The 13,534-nt window shown below is 41.2% G+C and overlaps 1 protein-coding gene across 2 annotated transcripts in view; it reads right to left on the bottom strand.

Annotated features, from left to right (window-relative positions):
• RNF180 (ring finger protein 180) overlaps window positions 1–10,782 on the bottom strand; it is a 90,500-nt gene extending 79,718 nt beyond the window's left edge. The window contains exons 1-2 of one of the 2 annotated variants that reach the window (XM_075020926.1): window positions 4,724–10,782; window positions 2,359–2,454 (exon numbers count right to left, since the gene is read on the bottom strand). In XM_075020926.1, the coding sequence (XP_074877027.1) occupies window positions 2,359–2,454; window positions 4,724–4,825 (198 nt within the window). In that variant the 5' untranslated portion in view covers window positions 4,826–10,782. The remainder of the gene's footprint in view (window positions 1–2,358; window positions 2,455–4,723) is intronic. The other variant, XM_075020928.1, reaches the window with a different exon arrangement.
• Window positions 10,783–13,534: the final 2,752 nt, after the last annotated feature.

Raw genomic sequence — 13,534 nt, 5'->3', positions numbered from 1 at the left:
CCCTGAAAATATCTTGAACATGCACAGTCTCAGTTTATAAGGCTGACCAATGTGTGCATATGCCATTCACAAAGAAGGATTAAACTGGTTCAGAGATTTAGTGTAAGTCTCCCACACTCCCTTTCCCAGATGCCATGGGCTAGGCACTAAAATTCAGGGAAAAGCACTTTCTAGTGCCTTTAGTGAGTATTTCTGGCATTCAGGGACTATGGAGAGGAGTGACTCATGAAGGTTAGGGAAGAAGGCTAGGAGCCGGGCAAAAATGAGAATGCAAGAGACAGCAGGGAAGAAAAAGGACATCTCTATGTCCTACATGCGCAGACTGGGAGATGAGGTGCAGTACAAGGGAGTCCGGGACTGATTTAGCGTGAGTTTGGCAACGGACTGTGGAAGCATTGACTCAGTAAAAGAAGTAACAGCCTACTAGTGGAGGAGGTGGTAGGGGGGAAAATCAGCAAGATCTGAAAAGGAGCTGAGGGTACACAGATTTAATGATGGGCTGCTTAAAGAGGAAAAACTAGGAAGGGTTAGCCAAAGAAGCTAAAACAAGTGATCAGTGATGGGGAAAAGAAAATGCAGGTCAATGAAGGTCACTAGCAGCACTAGCTAGATTTATAATTATTGAAGATTATCTATACACTAATGTGTGCATGAAACCCAATGAGATTGGTTAAGAACAAGGACAGATGGCAAAAAAGAACTGGCTGGGAAGCAGTGGGTTTTTACAGCCTGCAAATAGACTTTGTGCTTATGTAAAATGATTTAGCCTTTGATTCAGGAGTCATACAAGAGAAAATAACACATGATCACAAAATTATTCAGAGCCCAAGAGGATCTGGGGATAAGTCAGAATTGTTTAAAAAACCCCACACATTTATCCATAAACCCACAGGATCTTTCCAGAGAAGTCAGAAGTGAATGAGGCAAGAGTTCCCAGGATATTAAAGAACACTATGAACACTAAAATATTGAAGGTGTTCATAAAGAACTGCATTCTCTGTCTCTGCCACCAGCAGAGAATTGCTCCTTTGCAATCTTGAGCAAGTATGTTAAACCTTCTTTGAGCAGCCTATGGGGTTTTGTATTTCCCAGGCCTCCAACCTGACCCTCTAGGCTTTCAAATGCAGAAGGCTGGACATTTACAACTACAGGTAAAAAGAATAATATTAGTATCAATATTGAATCCAATTTTACTGAAATAATGTAACATGCAAAGTACTGTAAAAAACTGCATCCTTAGGCTTTCAAGATTAGGCAATTCTGTCAAATGGGGAAATACCTCATCACCCCTAATTTTCACACACACCCCCAAGATTAATGTTTCTGAAACAGATACACTATTTTGTCATGCCCTACTGAAGTATAAGAGATCATTAATTTTTAAAAATGTTTAATTAATGTTTAACAAAATAGAGTGAAACAATGAAGGAAGATGAAACAAATTTTCTCAATTTTTGAATGCTTAGTTTTACAGTCATAACATTTTTTTTCTTTGTGTATAATTTTGAGGGTGGATTTGCTTAGATCAGAAGTTACTTGCATTATAGTAAAACTTAGGACACTGAAGTCTAAGCAGAAAGGAATGCAGATACCATTTGCCTCTCAAAATCAAAGGCTCATCAGAGAAAAACTGTAGGGCAAAAGAAAAGCACTGTTTCTGCTTATTGTATCTATGCAACAACATTAACTTCTAGACCTAAAATAACTCAAAGAAAACGTTCAACTGAAGCAATCAGTACAAGAAAGTTATGAGATGGTTTGTAGTTTCAAATGGGGTGTTAAAACTCAAAAGCAGGGACACTGGCTTGTCATCAGACCTTTGGATTTGCAGGAAGGAAACTACTTTCTATTCATATGACACAACAGCACATTAAATTTAAAAGGCATCACATCATATTCCAACAACTGATCTCTTAACAAACCGCCAGTCCAGTCTTATGGAGAAACACACTTCTTACTGTCACTGTTAACATATGCATTAGTACTGCAAGACACAATGATCAAGACAAACCAAAACCCAAAGCCTAGATAACAAATATAATTTTAAGCATTGACAAAATATGCAGAGGTGCCCATGACAGTTATTTGGACAAACACAAATACATTCATCTATAAATGGGCAGGAACACAATTTATCACTGGCAGATTTTGTGCATACAAAAAAAAAAAAAAAACCAAACCACATTCAAGAGGGAAAAAAAGCCTCTGTAAATGGTAATGATAGAGGTTACTGATAAAAATTCACTCAGAAGGTCTCTGTAATAGACATGGGCCTTGGGAAAAAAGTGCCCTTGAAATATGTTCTCCTTACTTACTTCACATTTTGAACGATAAAGATGCAAGCAAAAAAAGATCTACCTTTTCAATGACACATTTCACCCACTCTGGAATAGCTTCTAAGTTCACATGCCATACATTGCAAGACTCCTGAGCAGCAGCTGAAGGTTGTGATGTCTGTTAAAAAAAGAATTATTGTATTGATGTTCAACATTAATGTAAGCTTTTTTTTGTTTGAATATAGCCAGAAGTCAGCTTCCCAAATTCAGTAAATATTTTATTAACAAATGATAAAGCTCGAAGATGTAGGTACATTCTTTAAGCAAAAAATCAGGTAGATGCTGTCAATAATTCTCTATTACTGAATCTAAGGACATTGGACAGACTCCACTGTGGAGATGGAGGCATTTGGAGGTGGGTTTGTTTTGCTTACAAGAACAGAAAGTATGCAACTGATGATCTTCTAAGTATATTCAGAAATTTATTTCAGAAGCAGTATCAGCTGGCATAATTTTACAGTAAAGATATGAAAATTTAAGATCTAGTTTATAAGAAGACTGTGGTTAGTACTGCACAACTATGCCACAAACAGTTTTAAATTCATTTTCTAATGCTTGTTAGAATAACTAGCAGAGAAACTAGGGACCCTTAGCAACTTTTGAGTTTTTACTGCAATGATGTGACCAACTGAAGAGAAAACAAAATCTAAAAAACTGTAGCATTTCACTAACATACTACAATAAAAACAATTAACTATCTTTTAGCACAGAAGTGATACAAGTGTAATTAAATCTTGTAATAGGGTTTAGAATGTCAGTAGAGTTATAAAGATGGCTACAAATACAAGGAAACTCTGGTGAGTGTTAAAGTCTTAAAATCAGTTGTTAAAATTTATGAATATGGAAAATTACTGACTCCTATGTTGTGAAACCCATGGGAATAAAAGTTTCATTATGCTGAAAATTGGAAGTGGGGCTATACACAGAAGAGAGAAGGTTTTAGAAATTCTCCAAATAATAATAGCAGACAGATAGATCCATTTGGCACATCTATGCTTCCTCCTGTCTGTGGAGAGTACCTGTACTCCAACTTGGATACAATTCTGATTTAAAGTGTTTAAACTGCATTCCTAAGTTCAACATTTGGTTTTAAGACTTGTTCTAAGATTTTTCTCTTTTACTCATATTTCATCTATGTCTTTGACTGAAGGTCTAAAATTCATCAGGGAAAGCCAACATACTGAAAACATTACTCTTCTCATCATAGTACAATCTTTGCCTCCCAGTGTCTTGGGAAGTAGTGTTAAATTATGTTTTTTTATCTGCTATCTACATAATTAAAGCCGGAGCTACGTCAGTCTTGTGCACAATGATGGTGGATCTCCACTAGCAATTAAAAGCTCCACAATGGGGCATGGATGAAGACACCCCCTTCTTTTCACTACATTTTTTCCATGAAAGGAGTTGAAATTGCCCCCCCGCCCCACAAATGCTTCAAACCATGCACAAAATAAAACTCCTCCAGTATAAAGCATGAAAAATATTCCAGAACCTCAAGCTCTGTAAGTGGAGTGATTAAAATGGGTTTCACTAATAATACTATCAGGTTCTTAAAAAACAATAACTTTATTTCTACCTCTGTTGGTTGTACCCTCCTCCATGCCAAAAAGAATGTTGTTGCATTTCTAGTGCGCTAATAAAAAATAGCAACACCTTTGTTTCTATTTGCTTTTTCGCTTTGATTCAAGATCATAAGATGTAAGCATAGCCTTCTTGGCATATCTGGAAAGACTATAACTCTTCATGATTACTAACTGCCATTATAAAGCTGCAGGAAATACTCTGTCATTCTTTTATGCTGTATGATTATTTTTCTGTTAATTTTAATAAAGATGATGTAAATTACAAAGTGGTATTTTTAGTCTGGCAGGGCATCCCCCTCTTAGGGCAGGCTAATCTTCTGAACTATTTTTGTGCACAGCCTATCTCCCACTGTTTCAAAATGAAAAGCAAAAGTTTCTGATGTAGGAATATTTGACACACAGTTAACTACTGCAGTGGAAATTAGTGTCAGTATTTAAAACACACATTAGAAAGAAAGAGTTCTCTATTGAGAGATATTTAAAGAAAAAAATTACTTCATTAAAACTGTCAAAAACAGAACCCATTTTTATATGAAAAATGGTAACACTGTATACTCTACACAAGCTAGCAGTCAAATGTATCATGAATACCAGCCTTTATGTCACAGAACCTAAAGGTGATCACTGCCTACTTGGCTTCACTAGCATTACTGCTTACGTTATTCTCTATGGAATTGTCCATATTTTAGTACTTATATCCATAGGAGATTAATTACTAAGGGAGAGCAAGTCCAATACTTCTCCTTTATTTAAAACCAATGGCACTGAAAAAAGTTTCAAACTCCCTCCAGATGCTATACTTACTCTGGATGGTTCTTTTCCATGACATTTTGCAAGGCAAACAGAATTTGCTATATATTTTCTACATCTCCAGCAACGTAGAACATCAGCCTCTTGGTTACTCATTTCAACTTGTGATTCTTCAGCTCTGTATGTCTATCTGTAAAAACCACTAAACATACAATTCAGTCACCTGTTGAAACCACACATGCTTTCCTCTTGTGACCCAGAAGTTTATCAGTAGTCTTTTCACTATAGAGGAGACTAATACTTTACTTACAAACATACTCTGATCTTGTATAGCATGCCACCTGGACTTTTTAAATAGCAGAGCAAAACAGTTGTTTTTATTTCCAGGCTGCATACAGAACTGGAAAACAACGACAACAACAAAACATATAAAAAAAATAAACCAACTTCCTCAATATTTAGATGAAAGACAAGAGAACTGCAGTTTTCCCAGAATATGTCTGTAGAAATAAGTCACCGCTATCCTACATGTTAAATACACACACACATATATATGTGATGCCACAGAACAAAAATGAATGCTGACGTAAAACCAAAGAAGACAAAGACTGTTTTCTCAATGTGCCTCTGGAGGCTTGCTCCCTTAAATTACTTTGTGTGGGAGGATCAGTACCACTGGTGCAACAGAGTTTTTCACAGACCTGAATCAACCTCCTTGTAAAACAGAGACCTAAATTACGACAACCAGAAGGACAAGACAAATATTTTTCTCTCTTTGTGCCTTGCTGTGTTCTGATGTCTCTCTGGTCTTCTCTAACCTGTTTCCAAAGTCTTCTCTTTTCACCATGCTTTCTCCAAAGGCCCTCCTTCTTTCTACCTGCTTCTGGTTTTACTCCCTTGTGCTAGTTACATGAAAAAAAAAAAAAAAAAAAAAAAGAAAATCTTTTACATCTACCCACTGAACTCAAGCACTATGCTAAGGTTATGCCTACTCATAGTGCTAAAGTGCACAGTGTTTACTGACAGGGAAGCTGGGGCATAAAACTTAAACCCAATGTTAAAAGAACCTCTGTTCTGTCCAAACATCTGATTTTGCAATTATTTCAACAATTTAATTTTTATTTAGTTTTCACTAACTAAAGAAACTCTGAGGTCCTCAGTATAAGGTGCCTGAAGACCAGTTTGGCTTATTGAGCAATACAGACTTCTGCATTTTGCCCGTTTTCCCCATTTCTACCTCTCCCTTTTCTGCCTTGGCTTCTGAATTAATCAAAGACTATGAAACACACACACAGAGGTTATTAATTATTTTTCATTTATATCTGATGTCTTCTTTCAGCAGATTTCCTACTTTTTCTACATATGTAAAGATTCTGAAATACAGTTTGACAAGGAAGAACAGAAACAACATGTGCATACATTAGGCTCCTAGCTCAAGTGTACATGCAGCTTTTAATAACCAGATCCACACTAAGCTTAGAAAGTGAAAGTAAGGCAAACATTAAAACTTTTCTTGCAATGTCACAATAAATTAAAATGAATTTTTGTTAAGATTCCATTAACCTAAATTAAGATGGCCAAGCAAAAGATCATGGAAGAGACACAGAAAAGGCAGAATTGACACTGGAAACCTGTCTTGTTCATGACAAAAATGTGATAATTCAAACGCCATGACTTGAGCAGAATCACTCTCAAGTTTTTATTAAACTTGCTATGCTACTTTCTGTACCAGACACATTGCTAAACTGGAATGTATAAAAATGCTGGACTTCTCTATGAATGACTTTTTTTTTTTTTAAATAAAAAAGTAAGTTCAGGCTCTGAAAGCTTTTTACAAGCAGTGTGTATCACTTTGCTGTGATAAGTGCAGCATTAGACTTCACAGGGTATTGAAAGAACGATTACCAGTTATGAATTTGTTTGTATCACTCAAACACCTCAAAGCTCTTCTAATTAATTTATTCTTCACAATTTCATAGCACTTCTAGAATTAATTTAATCTTACAACAGCTCAGTGACAACCTCATACCTAAGTCCAACCAGGAAGGACTGAAAGACGGACTGAAAGACTTTTGCATACGGCTAGCTCAGATGTGCTTTTCAGGTACAGCCATATTCCCATCTACTAAAATACATTATTGAAATGTACTACAGTTAGTGATACACATTTTGCACACCTTATATGCTGTATCTATGTATTCAAATGGTATATATTTAAGTCTCTCTACGCATTCTGTTCCCCTTATGCTAATTGTTACAGAAAAAGCTGTTTTGCTGTCTTGAACAGCTGTTTCATTTGAGGCTGATGATGCTTACTGGAGCGGGGTATGAAATAATTGGTGACAGACCTGTGAACCAACAGATAAAGGGAGGGATAAATGCACTTGCTGTATTTAAAAGATGAGGTTCAAGTCATGCAAACAAAGGCTGTCTAAGGATCACTGGCATTTGAAGTGATGCAAACATCCCCCTCACCTGAACAATATCTAGCAAGCAAGCAAGCAACCACTCCTTTACTGCAATATAAAAGCTCTATTTTTTTTTAATGATTTATACACTTTAAAAGTTCCTTCTTAGTTCTGCATATACCTCTCATTTAAAAATACACTTTCAACTTTCATAAGAGAAATGAATGTATATGTAATAACCCAGAGAGCACAGGTTTTATGTAACCAAGAATGCTGATAGTGAACTACATGGAAAAAATTGCCTCAAAGTGCAAAAACTTTTTAAGACTCTGTTATAGCAGACTGAAGTGTTCTTCTGGCCTAGCAAAATTTAAAAATGAAAATTCCTGTAGGTCTGTTAAAATTCTGCATGTACGTGCCTTTTGCAGTTCTTACAGAGGACAGAAGAAACAACTACAAACGCACGCTAACACATTGCAGAGGTTTCTACATGTATCATGCTAGAAAACAGCAAGTGACATGTTTGATTTGTCACATAAGCATTCATTTTTATTTTGATTTGCACCTAACTTCAAGTGGAACTCAAAGCATATAAACACAGGATTTTGAAACGTTTCTATAATTAAATGCAGTTAAACCTCACTGTTCTGGATATATTTTAATAAGTTTTTATTTATCTTCCTTTGCATATAAAACTAGTAAAAGGCATCTTGGCCTCACCTTGCTTTGTCTTTCAGCAAAAAATGCCAACATAAAGTTAAATCTGACACTCAGAAACTAGATAGTATCACTCTCAGTGGGCCTTTTCAGCTTGGCACTGGGCCACGTTTCTTGTGGCTGTACTGCTTTCAGATCAGTTGCTTTGTGTGAGCTCATGTTTTCCTCCAAAATAGCATGTAGACACATTCAAGTGTTACAAGGCCTATGCTCCTCCATGGCTCTTGTTTTATGTCCTTCAAACATTTTTCTAATGATTCAGTCCCCCCAAAAACAGGAGCAGAGGGTCCTAAGACTTCCTTCGCAAGGCAGAGTCTCAGTTCCCTTTCTTGAAAACCATTTGTCTAACCTTCTCTTACAGACCTTTGATGGAGATTTCACAGCCTACCCAAACTATTTAATTACCTTATCTTCTCTTATTTTAATCTAACCTGAATTTTCTTGCAATTTCTCTTATTTGCTGTGAATACAGAAAACAAAATGGCTCCTTTTCTTCCATGCAAGAACATTTTACAACTTTAAACACTTATTACATATTAGCTCCCCTTCAACTTGCCTTTGGGCTAAATAAATCCAGTTCTTTCCATCTTTCCTCACAGACCATGCTTTCTTGATCTCCAACTGTCACTGCTATTTCGTGAACTCTTTCAAATGGGTCAGCTATCCTTGCACAGCAGTATTCAAATCTGGATGCAGAACTCAAACTGAAGTTTTATCAGCACTGAGTAGACTGGACAGATAATATAAATTTTCAAGGAAAAAAAAAGAACGGAGAATGCCTTACTAGGGTGGAAACTAACACAAAATTCACTACATCTGTTTGAAAATGTTGTTTCTTACATTTATAAGGGCAGAAAACACTGGAAGATTAAATAACTACTCCCCAGCAGCAAACAATTTTTAAATAAATTCAGCATAAGATCCTTAAGATTTTCATATTCATACATGCTCATCAATATATTAAGGGAAAAGGAAACAGGAATTGTATTTTTTTCCCCTCCTCCCACTCTATCTGGAAAACCTGTGAGCAACACCACAAAAAGCTAGTGGAACTATTTACAAAGAAAACAACAAAAAATAGGTAAAGGATCAAGCATCAGACATAGCAGCCAGAGAAATGGTACAGTGCCGATCCGCTTCCTGTTTATTCATCACTCCTTGAATGGGACACTTTCCCTTGTGGCATGCTCTCACTACTAGTAAGTCCCCTTTGATCATTATATCTAAGTTTCTCGTACAATCTGAATTGTATAAGGTACTAAGCTTTGGCCATTTCTTCTTCAAAAAGATTGCTAGAAAATATGAAGTAAAATCACACAAAAAAATTCTCAAATGTTCAAAGAGAAGAACTAAACACAAAAACCTAATTTTCTGTTGAAAACCTGGTCTAGAATTTCTTTCCAACTAACCTGCCTTTCATCCCCAAATGCATAAAAATAAGAAAACGAGTACAGCAGGACAAGTGGTTCGCAACGCTTTTTTGTTCAAAAGTCACCTGTGATCCCTTCCGATCACTGCAGCCATGAAGATTACACTAATAATTAGGTAGCACTGAGAAATTAGGGCACAGAAACTTGAGCACTAGTTACTAGGAGTCTTGAAAAAATATTAGATGAGTGGAGGCTTTGAAGTGGAGGCTTGACAGAGAGAAGCTAGATGAGCTGTCCTAGCTAACAAGTGTCCATACCAGAAGTTCCTGCTCCCCGAAAGGGAGGAACCGAGACTTTGCTGGACAGAGAAACAATCACGGAAGGCATTCAGGTACACATAAAAACCTGCTGCTAGCTTCTGATCTCCAGAGTATTTCTGCTTAAAGAGACACTTTTAAAAGCACACTTAACCAGTGTTTCTCAATAAAGTAGCACTTAGATGGGAAGACAGAAGAGAAAGTTTAGAGGACTGCCTCCAGGCTGGCAGAGAAGCAAAGCAGCAAGATGTGTGAAGAGCTGTGCCATCTGCTTCTATGCCAATTCCTGCTCCATTATGAACTGTTCCACCAGTTCAGCTACTGCTGTGTGATCAGCTTCCATGTCACAGGCCGCTGGCTGATGAGAGGGTGGCCAGCGCGCGATATTCTTCCTCTTGTAGCAAGAGTAGCCATGTAATTAAAAGGCAGTTAACACCAAAGTGGGAAAGAATGTTACTTGCAGCATATTACTTAACTCGCCAAAAAATCCCACTGCATGCTGAAGTCAACAGGTTTACCAGATATAGCAAGAGAATGTGGAGTGTGTGAGTCGCTCTGACAGGCAACAGACCTGACAGGTCAATGGAAAGCCATGAATCTGCGTGTAATCTCTTTCTTGCGTGAGATCCCACAGACCAGCACCGCCCGTTTCATGCTCTTGGCATGTACAAACGTCAGCTGCTGCACAAAGTAAGAGACGAAACCAGCAGAAAGACGGTGCCCTCGTCCCAGCCTAACACGAGCTCCTGACCGCACGCCGCCGGGCAGCACAGCCGCAGCGGCTGCCCCGGCCGCCCCGCCGGTTCCCGGACACACCTCCGGCGCCCGCCCAGGCCCCGCCGCCGCAGGGCAGCGGCGCCCGTGCGAGCCAGCCCGGCGGCCGAGTGCCGACCACCGCCCGGCCGCGCCGCCGGCTAGGGCGGGAGAGGGCCCCGGCGGGCCGGGCAGCCGCCCCCAGAGCGGGGCAGGGAGGGCTGGGCGGGCAGCCCCGCGCTGCCCCGCACGCCGGTGGGCTCCCGGGACGCTTCGAGAGCTGAGAGCCGGCGGCGGCGGCACCGCCAAGTTAACTCCGAAGAGAAGTCGGGGCTGTCGTCGCCGCCGCCGCGCTTCGGCGCCCCCTCAGGCAAGGCGCTGGGCTCGCCCCGGGACGGGCGGCCCCGCCGCTCGCCCGGCTCCGGGCAGGTGTCCGCACCTCAGCGCTCACGTCGCGCCCCCAACGCCCCGCTGCCCGGCGCCCCCCCCGTCCAGGGCTCGGCTCGGCCCAACGGGCGGCGGCGGCGGCGCCTTCCTCCGCCCCCCCCCACCCGCCGGCCCCGCTCAGCTTACCCGGCCGCGCCGTGCGAAGCTGAGAGGAGGCGGCGACGCCACCGGGGCGAGCGGGCGGGCGGGGAAGGGGTTGCGCAGCAGCAGCTGCTCGCGCGAACGGGAAGAGAGGGGAGACAAACGGCGGCGGAAAGCGCTCGGCTAGCGCGGCGCCTGCCCGGCCCGGCCGGCCGTGGAAGTCACCCGGGGACGGGCCTGTCCTCTCTGGCGGCCGCCGCGTCCCTCGTCCCCGCGGGAGGCCGGGCCCATCGCCGTCTGCGGGGCCGGCCCTGCTGTCGCCGGGGAAGAGGGCAGCGGCCGCGCCAGCCTGCGCCGTGCGGAGGCCAGAGGGTGGCACGTCCTCTCGTCTCCTGACTGGCAGAGATGGAGCCGGGGTGGGGTCAGCCCCGGCGGCAGGCCGGGACTTGGCAGGGAGCGGCATGAAAACTTTTCAGTAAAAACTGGGACAAAGAAATACGTGCCTCCAGGCCCGAGGAACAAGCCCAGACACGGAGAGCTTACCGTCAAGGAGCGGGGCCAGGGACAGGAGAGGGACCGACAAGTGCCGGCGAGCAATCCCATACTGGGCAGGGTGTCCTCAGCAGCCCCTGGCTGTTCTAATAGGCAGCAAGGGCAAAGAGGAAGCTTTTTGAGTGGAATCGAGGGGGGGTGGGCTGTGTGTGTGAAGTAAACTTGTGCACCTTTGCTGCAAATGGTGCAGGGCTCCGTGTGAGAAAAGGCAGGCGTACCGCCCCGAGGGCTGCGGGCGGCAGAGGGCAGCGCGCAGCACGGCGGGCCCCTTGCTGGTGAGCCTCCCTCAGGAGCGAATGAACGCTGCCAAGCGGGAGGGGCTGCCTTTCCACCGCCACAGTGTTTTGGCCTTTTGCGATAACAGCCTGAGGCGATCAGGAGCTGGCGCCTGCTCGTAGCTGACCCATCTGCTAATAATAGTTGCTCCGCTTCAGACACTGGAAGGGACCAGAGGTACTAGAGCAGTGTGGATGCGAGGAAAGCTGGAAGACTGCTGAGGGGAAAAAATTCAGAGTCTGCCCACTTTTTGGCTTGTGGAGGTGGTCTGAAACACTGAAACCTCCATTTCGCTGTTTCTTCTACATTTATTACATGTAATTTCTGTCATTTTTCTTGCATTTCAGTGTACATACCCTGTAGGTCAAGACATGGTTTTGTTACCAGGTAGCTATTCTGGACGATGTAGGACTCACCATAAGATTTGGTCTGTCATGGATGCAGACGTGCGCTACCACCATTTTTTTTTCCCCAGTGCTCTTCATTTACCTGAATTTTTGCTCTTTGCTACGCTGTTATTATTCTAACAGACTGCCTTGTAACAGTGGAATTATTTAGGCTTTTTTTTCTTGGGAGAGAGTACAGGTTTATTTGGTTCCTGCTATTTAGAGTTCTATTCACGTGAAAAGTTTTCAGTCCACAGTGTGATACAAATATTTTAAATAACAATATAAACATTCATTCAGAAAGCCTTACATTTTTCAGTAATTACAGCTAACTAAATTACTTTATACTTGTTTGTGCTTAAACACTATAATTGGATGTGGTGGCTTTTTTAAAAAAAAACACCACCACAAATTACTCTGTGTTATGATGAACTATTTTCCTGTCTTACCATTTTCCCACTCTATGGTTAGAAAAACTGTTGTTTTTATTTTTGAGGAGAGGATTGTTAGGGTCTTTTTAGTGATTATTACATTTGGTAAGATGTTGTGCTAATTGCTACTTTTTCTTGCTTAATGTAGACCCAGTAAAGAAGGTCTACATAAAGGAGTTCACAAGTAGGATGCTCACAATAATTAAATTCTATTTTGCTCTCCCATGATTGTACAGTAATTTCATGTAGAAAAGACATACTGTTATTTTGAAATAATTTCTATTGTGGTACAGTATGCTCATATTTAAACTGAAAGGACTGTTTAGAAAAACCACTATTTGTCAGTCATAAAGAGTTGCAGGTTATAAGGCATTTTCTAGCAAATGTAACTGGTAAAGGCATATAGAAGCAAGAGAAATAGGGAGATGAATGGAGGAAATAAAATACAGGTTAAAATTACTAGCTGCTAATTTAAGGCTTCACCTTCTGACATAAAAGAATATTGAAATTATTAGGGGAGAGAGCTCTTACTCTTTTAAAATTTTGTCATCTCATTTGCTTCTGCTTAAGTAAGATGTAGGGTTGGAATATTTGAATTTAATGGCATCCCATGCTTAAGGAGAAATAGCAGTGAAGATGGCACTGGGGGAAAGAAGTGAAAGGCACTGTATGGCTCGTGTCACAGCAACAGCAAATAGAATGAGGAAAAATAAAATCTTGCTACTGGCTATGAAGTTTTATTTTGAGAATTTTGTTCAGCATATTTGATTCTAAGGAAGGGGTGTGTGCCATTCAGCTGTGTGGTTAGCTGTATTGTCTTATAGAGAGTGTTTTTCTGTCACAGGATGAGGACAGGGCAGCTGGCCTGTGCAAGGTTAAAAGTGGGTAGAGTGGTCACTAAGAAGGTTAATGGATATTGCTTGTGCTGTGGCTTTGGGATACATGACAGCCTGGTCCAGAAGTTAATTCTAAGGCAGAATATATATGAAGTGATTTTTACTGGGATAGCCCCTTGAGTCTATGGTGAGTGGTCAGAGGATCAGTGCCAAACTGACACAAAATAAATCAGAAACCAGAGAGTATTTTTGACTTGCTGTTCTGAGACAAGGATACTATAGTGGGAAGAC

The sequence above is a fragment of the Buteo buteo genome, chromosome Z (assembly GCF_964188355.1).
Source record: "Buteo buteo chromosome Z, bButBut1.hap1.1, whole genome shotgun sequence".
In the NCBI taxonomy this organism is placed as follows: Eukaryota; Metazoa; Chordata; class Aves; order Accipitriformes; family Accipitridae; genus Buteo; species Buteo buteo.
Note: the sequence above shows the minus strand (reverse complement) of the source record. Positions and strands in the feature narration are given on the sequence as shown.